The 12,894-nt window shown below is 39.7% G+C and overlaps 1 protein-coding gene across 18 annotated transcripts in view; it reads right to left on the bottom strand.

Annotated features, from left to right (window-relative positions):
- The window catches only part of Celf2 (CUGBP Elav-like family member 2), an 824,322-nt gene that overhangs the window by 167,056 nt on the left and 644,372 nt on the right, over positions 1–12,894 (bottom strand). For all 18 annotated transcript variants that reach the window (XM_041630571.1, XM_041630572.1, XM_041630576.1 and 15 more), the window contains one exon: positions 5,366–5,562. In XM_041630571.1, the coding sequence (XP_041486505.1) occupies positions 5,366–5,543 (178 nt within the window). In that variant the 5' untranslated portion in view covers positions 5,544–5,562. The remainder of the gene's footprint in view (positions 1–5,365; positions 5,563–12,894) is intronic.

Raw genomic sequence — 12,894 nt, 5'->3', positions numbered from 1 at the left:
AACACTGAGTAAAGTCTGTGAGAAGGAAAGAAATGTCTTGTCATCATATTCTAAGATCAATGTGGCCAGTCTCCTGGGTCACCCGACTGCAGGCTGACTGAAAGGAAGATGAAATAGTAATAGTGTCATAAGCATTATGAAAGCTGCTCTTATGAAACTTGAAGGTAATAATTCTTCCCAAGGGAGACATGAACTTAATCTCTGTTCCACCTAGAAAATACTGAGCTCTGAGCAATACAGAGTGCACACCTGTGAAGTACGTATTGATGGCCTCCTAACGTATTTCATGAAAAAAGGGAATTTTTTTTTCTTCTGGCTGGTCTATATAGTAGAGTCAACACACATGACTTCTACTTTTTATTTCTCTTTTGGCTTAGAAGTTATCAAAGAAGTGACAGCAAAATGTGATCAGCAACACAGGACTGAGGTTCCGTTCCTGCCTTATAGACAAGCCACACTTCCTCCCTCCCCCTCCCCCATCTGCTGAGGCAGGCAGATCTTCCTGCTTGCAGCCTGACTCTCTTCCATCTCTCAAAGAGGCAGCTTCTGCCTCTCCCCACTTCTCCCCTTCCCCCCCTCTCTCACACACACACCCTATCTTCCTCTTCTTTCTCCCCCTCTCTCTCCCCACCTCTCCTTCTCCCCCTTCCCTTCCATAACCCACTTAATAAATATCCAACCTCACTCTGCATGGCGTGCCTATCCATGTTTCTGTCTCTTGCCCACCAACCACCTCATGTCTCCCTGCCTGGGACCAGTTGCCTTCAGAGACCTGCAGCATGGTCTCATGGCCAGCTGCCAGCTATAGACACTCAGGATCCTGCAGCATTTTTATTTAATCCATTTCACATACACCTTCAACTCTTCTCCCTCTCCTGGACTGTCATCTTGCTCCTGAAATGCTGTCTGGTCCTCACAACCACAACATTCAACGTGTTTTCATGGCCCTCATTCTTTTTGACCCTTCAGGGCCACCTCAAAATTGAACCTGTTTTTCCTGTTTCCAAAATTTTCTCCTTATCATTGTTCCCACCATTGCGGATTCCGTCCCCATTTTTTCCAGATAAGCCAAAACTTCATCATTGTTGCTTTAATTTACTTACCAATTTTCCTTCTTTACAACACTGTCATTTATGCCTCAGTCACTCACTCCTTTTCTAGACATTCTCAGGAAAAGGAGCATCCTTTTCTGAGTACAAGATAACAGACTGTGCTTGTTTCTTACCAGTTTCTTCTTCAGCATCCTTTACAGACCCTCCTTTATCTAACAGAGAAATTTTAATTTTTTTAATTCTAAGAATGAAGACTCTCTAAAACTATCCTATAAATTATTAGCTTTGTAATTTTCCTTTCTTCCATTGCATTTCACATTTGTGAGACTTCAGCTTTCAGACGATGCTCTCATTCTCTCTCTCTGTATGAATTAGGCTAAGCTAGTCCATTCGCTTGTAATGTTTAACATCATCTCTATATACTAAAAGTCCGTTACTGGTTTTAAAATTTTGTGGAGATGCTATCTTTTCCTATATTCAATAAAATAAAATTTATTTCTTCTGTGAACTTCTCTGAGTTCAATATGCATGTCTTCTTTTGTAGTTACTATTTTTAATAGTCTTTTATTGTAGTGATCTATAAATTTACTTTAATGTTCTTAGATTTTAAGTTCTTAAAAGATAGTCATGATGAAGATAACAACTATAATAATCTGTTATTACAAGTTCCTATTGTATTCCAGCATGGAACATTACTAACACAGCATTTTACAACTGTGTCCCCCGACCCCTTTTTGATACAATTAAGTGAAGAGCTCAAGTCTCAAATACTTAAGGAGAACCAGAGCCAAGAATTGGATTTAGGCATGTCTGATTTTAAAGGCCATATTTTTACTCACTAAGTAGTATTTCTCATCGTCTGCAGAACTGGCAGATAATCACTGAATAAAGCATGTTCTTCCTGGGCTGGGAGGATGGCTCAGTGAGTAAGACAGTTGCTCTGCAAATGTGAGAATATGAGCTCAGCTCTGCAGATCCATGTAAAGCCAAGTGTGGTAGCATATATTTGTAATTGTAGCACTCCTATATGGAGAATAGAGGAAAAGACAGCCTCTGTGTAAGCTTACAGGCCTACTAGTTTGGCTGGCATACACAGAAACAAACAATAAAGAAATCAAAGTGGAAGGTATAGCCTGACACCTGAGATCATCCTCTGATCTCCACGAGCGTGTTCACACGCATGCACACACATACATGTACACATGAAACACAGAAAGATTTGAAAAAGTTACCCATAAGTCCTAACAGAATAGTTTACTTAGATCTCTAGCTTCTGAAACTGCTTGAGTAATAGTCTGTATAAAGAAACAGACAGCTTAGACTTCCACTCTTAAAGAATGAAAACACGGTGAAGCTTGTATACCTCATGATTAAACATAACATAAAATGCAAAGAAAAAGAAAGATCTAATTCACCTGGATTAAGTAAAAGAATAACTTTTGTCTCTTTTCATGGAACCATCAAGGCCAATGAGGCAATGAATCAAGGCCATCCAAAAGCCCTGCTTACATAATTTAAAACACACTTAGACAAAAGTCTCCAGTATTTCTAGTTTCTGAGGCTCTGACACCAGTGCTGTGAAAATATGGTAACTGTACCTTGTTGACAGAGTCAAAATCAATGTAAACTTGAGGTTCAGTTTTACATATAACTGGTAAAATTACATATGGAATGCCTAGATATTGATGTGAAGAAAATGGTGGCTGTTGCTTTCTACATATAAGCAGCTAAGAACTGTAATCCTCTGAGAGCAATGTCATTATATAGCCCAAATCCCATCACAACAAATACCTTTACAACAGAGATGTCTGTATAACAAAAACCCTTTCAAGCTTTGGCTGACAGCCCACATATTTCAAGCAATATTGGATGTGAGACTTGGAGTTCACAGTAATGGGAATTGACCTGTATTTCCAAACGTAAGATTTGAATGATTTCATCTCTAACTCCTATCCCATGATACCATGAGTCTGAGTGATATACGACCCAAACCCACGAGTAGAAAAACACAAAGGTAGAAATAAAACCATCAGTGCTCTTAAAGGAAGAATTTCTTCCTTTCACGTGGGGAATACTTATCCATGAAAATGAAGCCATGAAATGGAGCAGATGGTGCTGTTTTTGATCTCATCTCAAAAACTGAGAGACAAAATAGTGAAGTGTCTGAAGACTAATGAGTAGTGGTCAGATATATACTTCTAGATGGGCTACATTTCTTCACTTTGGTGAGTCTCAGTATCCTCATCTGTAAACTGTGACTGATATTATATACCTTCAAGATTTTGGTAAAAGCTAAAGGAAGACATATATAAATCTCTCACTAGAGGACCTGAAATACTACATATACCCTCCAAAGTTTCCTTACTTGGATTCACTGCCTTTCTTTAAGAGCTTGGGCTTCTGTAAACTATTGTCATGAAATTACTTAGAAAACCTAATAAACAGAAGTTAACAAAATATATAGTATGAACTTGGAATGGATAAGATATTTCTCAAAGGAACATGTATAGAAAAGACAGAGTCATACACAGAATATATTTGACTGAGAAAAAAGGTTTTTGGGGCCAATGTAAGGAACACACATTCAAAAGATATGGAATAATCAATCAGGTATCATAATACAATTGAGTTCTGATTATTTTGTCAGAGGCCATTTTGAAAAACACAAATAAACCCAACTTCAGTACTCTGTTTTCCCAGCAGAGGAAGAAATGGGCATGCTGGTACAGCTAAGTTTTCTCTGGGTACTACTTAGGTGATGGGGTGGATTCTCACTTGAAAACAACTTAGTTGAGAATCATGCATATACTGTCTCTCCTAAGTAGGATACTATTAAAGTATTAAAATGAACGTCTAGTTTCTTTGTGCGGAAAATATCTACATATTCACAAAGGTTTCTAATATAATCCTGATTTCTAAGGATTTTATATCTTACTGATCTTAGATCTGAGTTTCCACTTTTCTAATTATAGGCAATCAAATTTGTAGACAAAAAAGTCTAGTCTCTTTAACAGATGTAGTGTTACATGGAATGTCTAAAAAAACCTAGTTTATTAACAAAAATCTAAAGGCAAATATGTTGATCTTTATTAAGTGAGTATTGGCTATGGGCTTTTAAAGTCCTTTTAAAAGCTCCCCAAAGCTCAACAGAGCTCAGCACTATAGAGAACAGGAGATGACCCAACACTTCACAGAATTACAGAATATTGGTCTTAAAATTTTCTTACTCCTTTATTTTCAAAAGGCTCAGAGAAAAGTGTGAGGCAAGGTTCATGCGCTAACTAAAGAGCACACACTAGTCAGGCAATGAGCTCCCTCTTACAAGACGCACATAAAAATGAAACAGGCTAGAAAGAAATAGCAAAGCACAGAGGAAAAGGAAGTGTGATATCCAAAGAAGACAGAGAGGCCCTGAGAGGAGAGACTGAAAGAGAACAACATCACTAAAGAAGAAGGTTAAAATCGAGACAGAAACCCAGCGGTAGCAGCACAGGAGGTATTTTAAATGTAGTTTACAGAGCTTACAACACAGGACTCAAAAACACAAAGCATCAACCTAGTACAATTCTTGGCCTCTGTTTTAATGTAACTTCCACCCCATCACCATTATCTTAAAATGGAGGCAGTGATAAGCACCAGACTTTTCTGGTTAATCTTACCTCTGATAAGGGTGTAAGCCTTAAGTATTTCTGAAGGTGTGTAAGAATCTCAGCCCTTAGGGCATTACCCTGGCTACAGCAGGCACAGTTCTCCTAATGATCACTACTGGCCCCCGAGGAGAAATGTCCATACTCAAAGTGAACCCTTTCTTTATCCCACCAGTGGCATCACACTAACAGTTTGCAAGCCATTTCAACGTCTCCACAGGCCATGGAAAAGTGTGATTTATTTGTAATTCCACGAGTAATCATGGGAAGGTAACATAGACAGAGTTAGCCTGAAACACAAGGCTGAGAAACATTGTTCCTTACAGGGTCAGCAACCCTACCCAGAGGCCACACTGCTTAGAAAGTGACCTCATAGGAGCAGTCAGGGGACCATAAAAAGCTGGGCAGCATTCCTGCCCTCCTTCTTGAGTCCCACCTGTCCCAGAGCAGGCGGGAGTTCTGGGAGGAGCCCTGAGGCACAGCCAGAACACCAGGGCTGCCAGCACCAGCTGCTCTCAGACTGCTTCCCTTTCCTCTTTGTCGCCCTCTCTCCGGTGGAGGAAAGGCTCTGGGAGCTCTGGTCAGCCCAGGGAGGCCCGCACCAGCCACTAAGCCCACCCTGACACCTGAGTGACCCCTACCCCCTGTGCCACATGCATTCTGTACCTTTACTCTGGGGAGGGTTCTGACTCCGGTCCCGGAGGACGTTGATCTGGTAGACAGCTCCATAAGGCTCAAAAAGTTCTTTCAGCTCCTTTTCTGACCAGGATCTAGGGATCTGTCCGACAAACATCTTAATGGCATCTGGGTCTGGTTGGTCTGAATGATCCAAAGCTCCGTTCATCTTGTTGGCTGTGCCGTTACTGTCAAAAACGGAACCAGGAGCCAGAGTTAGGGCTTCAGGGTGAAGGACAGGAAGAAAAAAATAGTGGGGGTTGGGGTTGAGGAGGCGGAAAGAGGAAGAAGAGCACAGGGGAAAGTGCCTAATGACTCGTAGAAATTTGATGAACTAAAACAAAGCAGAGGCACCATTAGGTTGCTTCTCAGCAGCAGCGCGATGCTTTCACTGCATGCTGCTGCTGTTCAGCACTGACTCCCAAGCACAGGGCAGTGCCTGGCCGCCTGTCACCCAGGGCACAGACATCTCAGAATCCAGGCTTGGGAGGCAGCTGCAAGTTAAGTGCAGGTCTCAATTGGCAAGGCTGCCATCAGCACCTCACAAATCGGCAGCATTATCAGCTCTGCACTGGTTATCGCTGGGAAAGAAAGGCAGAGCTGGGTTGCTGCTGGATTTCTCACCCCCTCTCCCTTCCCCGCCCTTTTTCAGAGGTTTTGGAAGAGAGGAGAGAGGTGGTAATAATAAAGTCACATGGAAAGAAAATGAAACACTTGGCAGTCCATCAGATGACTAATGCAAGATGCTGGTGATGAATTTGCAGAGTGCGAGAGGCATCCATGTGTGCATCAAATTAGTACGTTGTTGCTGCTCAGAAAGGAAAGTGCTCCAGCTATGCAGCTCAGTGCAGCTGATTGGCTGCCTGCATTGGAGGAAAGGGCCAGAGCTTGGGGGGGGGAGGTCCCTTTTAAAAAGCACATTGTTTATGGGACCCAGCACAAAGGGCTTAATTCAGAGAGGCAAAAGTGATCTCAGAATTAGTTGCTTTGTGTTGGGAAGAAAAAAAAAAAACACAGTACAGAAAGTTGAGTTCCCACTAAAGGACACTGAATATTTTAAATCTTTCACACTCCATAAATTGCTCTCTGTATATCTGACTTCCAGATGTTGCACTTAAGTTCTAAACAATCACACGTTTGGGAAAGAAAAAAAAAAGCCTTTTCTTCTAGCTTCAGTAAATATTTGGGGTGGATACAAAGAATTAAAGCATAAGCTTTTATGTCTTTTTTCCTATCACTTCCCAGACTCACATTTGGGACAGAGTACTTGTTTCAAACCTGATATGGTGAAGAAGCCATTCCTTTTTTACCATGGACAACCAACCTCTTTGAACTAGAATAATAAAGTAAACCAAACACCCTCTTCTTCATAATCCCCACCCAGCACACCATATATCCCAGCTCCTATCTTACAAAGACTACACACGTCTGAATGGCCCCATTTGTAGCAGAGTACTTTTGATCTAATTCCTCAGTCTGTGAAAATATAAAGCACCTGAACAAGTGCAAAGCCTGCTGGTGACCTACAGCTTTGCAGGTGAGCACTCCACTACATAAGGAGGTCAGAAAGGAGATGACACTAAACTGTAAATGGCAGGTGTAGACTCACTGTAGCCTCAGAGAAATATCAAAAAGTACTAATATTAACAAGAATTTCTTATTTTGTTGCAAGAAACATACAAACAAAAAGAACACTGTAAAGCTGCTACAGGTCTAGGCTCACTAGACCCAATCTCTTAAAAAAAACAAACAAATAAAAAAAAAGCATGCTTCTATGGAATGGGAACAATTGGGAGCAAAGGCAGGAGGATTCTGAATTTGAGAACAAACTAACATACACAGTGAAAAGTTTGATACCCCCGCCCCCATACACACACACCTAAAAGGCAAAGGCTTTTAGAATGGAGAAACTTCAATTCAGATTTAATCCAGAGAAGAAATAATGTCAGATACTCTTCACTAGATTTTGTTGGAATTTCTACTACCTCCACCTCCCTATTTTACCACTTTATTTTTTTTATCTTTGAAGTAAACAAACAGAGTGTCTAACCTGAAGCATTTTCAGTACATTCTTTAATTAATCTTATTGTTGCAAACATGTTCTACTGAATAAAATATTGAGTACAAGATCTTTTCTCAACAATTCAGGTATAATGCAATGCTTGTTTCTATTAGAGCTAGAGTCTTTGTCGTGTTCTCATGCACCTCTACTTATTTCCCGTCACTGAAAAGTCAATCAACAGTTTAACCTGTGGGGCTGTGAATGCACAGGGTGGAGGTGGTACAATTCTTTGCAGTATACAGTTTTATAGCACTTTGAAAGAGAGTGTGGCAAGACTCACTTTGGCACAGGAAGGACTTGTGGTTAGCGCTGTTGACAACCAGCTAGATGCAAAGAGGAAGGTATTGCCACAGGTCTAAGCTAACAGAAAGCAGAAGTTGGACTATGATTAATATAGTGCAAGAGTTAGGCCACAGTAAACTTGTCGAATATCTAAACTTAGAGTTCTGGAGTAAGCACTTGTTAATGTTCATATCTCAAATGAACATTACGTTTATGCTTTCCCAAATAACAGAAACTCCCTGAGTCAAAACAAGAGGAAAGCTGTAGAGAAGGATGAAGGCTTCTGCCTTTGGTCTTCAGATAGTAGAAATTGCTTATGTAGAATCTCTCCCAGTCAGCTATTCTTCCTAGACACCTAGAGACCTCCTTTCATTCAAAGGGCATGCAGAGCAGTGGCAAAATGTGTGGCCTCTGTATCCTGAGATTATCACTTTCTAACTGTGCTACTTTGAGCTTAATTCTCCATCTATAAAGTGGCAAGAAGAGATTCTGCCCCATTGATTCACATGACTCAGAATAATTATTCTATAAATGTCTATTCTCACTGTGTACATCTTCTTTTCATAATTGGAATGAACTGCCACTAAAAATCTATTTTCCAATTAAAACTTCTTTTTGTATAAATCCAAACACAATATCCTTAGTGATAATAGCATCTTTACATATACCAATACTTATGTACACCAATACTATGTGTGCACTTTATATTTTTTGTTTATTAGTTTTGGGGTTGTTTGTTTTGCAGACAGAGTCTCACTATGTAGACCTGCCTGCTCGTCTGAACTGGCTATATAGAACAGCCTGGCCTTGAACTCAGAGATCTACTTGCCTCTGCCTAGAAAGAGCTAGGATTACATGGATGAAACACTACATCTGGCAGTTTTACATTTTTAATCCTCAAGACAGTCCTCTGAGAAACTAGTGTTTTTCAAATGCCAACATGTGAGAAATAAGTTCTGTTCCTAAGGTTACCAGATTATAAACTACAGTTATAATCCAAATCTATGCCTCCTGGGCTCCAAAGTGCAAAGTATGTTTAATCCACCATGTGGCCAAATATTCTGTACAGTCTGGCTTGAGTGAGTGCATACAGCTCCTAACAAATCAAGGGAAGACAAATTCCAGAGCACGGCCTACTGGGTCTCCAGAATCACACTCCCAAATAAAAAAAAGCAGTGCTGGAAAAAATTTACACACTTGGTTCTTCTATCTGGAAAATATGCTGCAAGGCACCTAAATTATGAACCTTTAAGTCTGCTTTGAACCCCATGTCTTTTCAGTCATCACATAAGATCCCTTCATCTCTATTCCCACAGAGTCACTTTGATGAGTAGCTGTCACCCACCCTTATTTACATCCTTTCTTGTCTGCCATTTTGCAAACGACTGTTTATATCCACTGTGAAATGTACAACAATTCTGCCTGTAAGGAAATTCAGTAATATATAGTATAAATTAAAACCACCACCAAGAATTCCCAATCAAAAATTTTTATTTGTGATAGATGTTCATATCACAGTGACTCTCCTATTATTACTGCATCTTGATGTATCTAACAATTTTGTTAATTTTAATACACCTAAACTTTTCCTTTGGACTCTGAATCTTTTGTTTTGGCTGAAGTTCATTTCTCTTGGCAATGTGGTGACTTCTGTTCTCATGGGTTTGTAGGTATAGATACTTCTCAGTAAGCCAAAGATTACGTGCTAATTATGTTTTAAGTTAAGCTTTTGGGGATTCCCTGACAGAGGTCATAGACAGGCATGGTATTCTTCATAGAGAATTACAGCTACCTATAACCCAATCTCAGCAAAACCATCTACTAAAATCTTTGTCAAAAAAAGAATTTGATGGACTTAGAAAATTAGGACTAACTTCATTTTCCTCGCTCCCCACCTTCCTTGTAACCCAGTGTAATGCCTTTTTTTTTAAGTACAGAAATTTAGATTCAAAACCAATTAATATTTACAGAGGGCCTACCCTTTGCCAGAAACCTTTGCCAAGTATTTGACACACAACATCACAATAGCTTCAGCTGGAACCATCTTCATTTTATAGATGAAGCAAATGAGAGCCACGGGGGTAATGTGCCTTTTCCAATGTAACACCATAAGGAATCATGACTATAAAATATGGATGTGGTAAGACCTAAAAGCCAATTGTCTTTCGTTCCTGTTCCATGAGAACTAGACTTCTTTGGAGAAACCCCGAGGTAGTGTTTCACATGGACTCTGTGAACTCTTGCAGATCCTGGACACAGACAGATACATCTGTGGGCACCTTGCCTAAAAACTTCAACAAGATCCTGAATACCAATTCTTCTTTTGCCCTTGGCAGAGAACCTACTCTAAGACTCCTCTAGGACAGGTGCCAAAGGGAATGAGACCACAGGTCGGAGAGCACAGAGCCAGGGGACATTGTCGGTAGGAGTCTTAGGGCCAAGATGAAAACCCAGCGATACTGGGAGGCTGGTGAGAGTGCTTACATTGTGCTTTTAGCGCTGTGCTGACCTACTTACCTACTCTATTTTCTAGTAAGAAGAAATCAGATCAACAGAGAATATGCAAAACTGTCCGGAGTTCCTCTGAGAAAGCAGAATATCATTAAAAATAAGTGGCTTAATGCATTATTATTAACTTTAGGAAGATGTTTTATAAGAAAGACCTAGAAAATTTCAAGCTTCCTTTTCAAGACTAAAAAAAAACAAAGAGAAACAGACTTTTGATTTTGTTACTTGTTCCTGGATAGTCTTCTGTGTTTAACTCCCTTTATCTATATAATATGAGTAACAGACTTTCAAAATGGCTGTGATGAGTTCCAATAAAGACCCATGTTAATGTACTAAACCAAACATACTATGGAAAATGATACTGCTTCTCATACTTTTGACTAAAGATAGCTGATCTTACTGGTGTTTTAAATCATATTATTCTTAACATTTTTGTTTGTTCTTTACCCATGTTTATTTCTTGGGATAATCAACGTAAGTTCTATTCGAGTGTATGCTGATGGAAGGGATCCTTACGTGTACACTTGATCATGCTAGGCACTAGCTGCATATGGCAACCGAGTCCTGAACTGTGGCTAACGTAACTACATAGATGAATTTTTATTAATTTTATTTAAATATCTCTAGAAATAAATATACTACCCTCTCTCCTTTAAAAACCCTGATTAGAGTTGAGATTCACCTAAATATATTATTTTAAGGGAGCTGCTTTGAAAACTCTATTAATTCTGAGTTGCATAACTCTACGCAGATAACGGGCCAATGGGGCTGGTCTTGGCTCAGCATCAATTTTACTGTGTGCCCTCTTCTCTTACCCAATCTCCTTATAAACCAAAGAGAATAAATAGCTTCTTTTATTTGGCTATAATTTCTACAACAGGCTATAAGATATATTAAGTTCCTATAAATATTTGTGTTAATGTTTTTTTTTAAATATTCTACCTTCAGTGTGTTGGGGTATGGTTTGGATACAGAGAATGATTATAGAAAAGATAATTTAGAAAATATAACCAGTGGTCTAAAACTCTGGTATGATGCCCTTTCTTTGTTTAATCCCCAAAACTCATAGGCAACTACACACAAGTCAGAGAGTTGACAAGGTGTCATGGACACTGTAGGGGGGAACTCAGGTTCAGATGGAATTAACCTTGAGTACCCTGCTGCCAAGGGTGCTGTCGAAGAGGTAGCCCTCTCAATAGGTGCCAGCATTCTTCATAACAAAATGAGCTGCAACCCATCATTCCGTGAACTGACAAAACCACTCTCTTAATAGGTTTAGGAATCATTTTTAACACTTCACTGTACTTAAGTGATAGCACACAAAAAAGTAGGCTCGTTGGATGTCACAGAAAACTATCCAAGATTGAGCTGAATAAGTCAAAAAAAAAAATAAGGACTGGCAATGGGTCTAATGCTTCAGGCAGGCCTCAGGATGAGCTAACACTCGTGTGTACTGTCCATCTTGTATTGGTCACTTAATAAGAGGATTCTCTTCTCCACAGATTAGCAGGGCGACAGGCAGAGCCACTGTACGGTTGTCTGAAGTCACAACTTATCCAACTTTCTAAAGTTCAACTGTCACTACCAACTTATTACAGATTTTCAATTTTAAAAAAGAAAAGAATCAGAATTTCAACTTCAAGCTCTGGAAACGCAACTCCTCTTAAAATATTCCTTTAAATGTCTGACATGACAGAAGCCTCCTGGCATCTTTGCTGGCTGCCATTCAACAAGGTGCAGTTGGATACTGTTAGGCTGCCTGGCTGTGTACTAATTGTAGTAAGGTTGTGGGAAGTTGAATACTTTTAATAAACTTAGAACTCTCTTGATATCAACTGTATCATCTATAACATATAATGATAATGATACCCTTGCGTGGAAGATACTGTTATCGTTTATCATGTGTAACAGACCTTTTGAATTACAGCCATACAAATTATAAAATAAGGCCCAGTTAAACTTCATGCAAGATTAACTGGAGTAAATATCCCCAAAATATCTGAAGTAGGTAAAGCCCTTCTCCAATGCTCAAATTTTAAGTAAATTAGCCGGGCGGTGGTGGCGCACGCCTTTAATCCCAGCACTCGGGAGGCAGAGGCAGGCGGATCTCTGTGAGTTCGAGGCCAGCCTGGTCTACAAGAGCTAGTTCCAGGACAGGAACCAAAAGCTACGGAGAAACCCTGTCTCGAAAAATCCAAAAAAAAAAAAAAATTTAAGTAAATTAGCTTGTGCTATTCTGAAGAAAACATTCAAGGTTACTCTTGTATACATACATGCTACACGTGTGTGTAAAAGCTTTGGAAACAGCACATTTGTGATGGATGTTTTACTAAATTACTAGAGTTAATACTGGAAAGTATTTCAGAGATCTGAAAGCTATACCTCTGTTATTAGGATAACAAGTAACTATTACTCATAGGGAACTCTTTCTCTTTAGAAAGGTCACAAACGCCAGCATCTGAACCAAGCGAAAAGGAAACCTGATTACCTTATCTCAGTTTGACTACTAGTAAGGAGAAAGCTGGAAAACCCCACAATGAAGTAAATTTAGAGGCATTAGGAAGGTACATGATAGCTGAACACACAATAACCCTTGCCGGGAAAGAGGCAAAGTACTGACTATAGAACACCCTCACTAAAAAACTCATTTCCTGCTGAGATTTGTCAG

Source organism: Microtus oregoni, unplaced genomic scaffold (assembly GCF_018167655.1).
Source record: "Microtus oregoni isolate MIOR12 unplaced genomic scaffold, Mior012 000035F_ref0000213, whole genome shotgun sequence".
NCBI lineage: Eukaryota > Metazoa > Chordata > Mammalia > Rodentia > Cricetidae > Microtus > Microtus oregoni.
The sequence above is the reverse complement of the archived record's forward strand: the minus strand, read 5'-3'. Positions and strand labels throughout refer to the sequence as shown.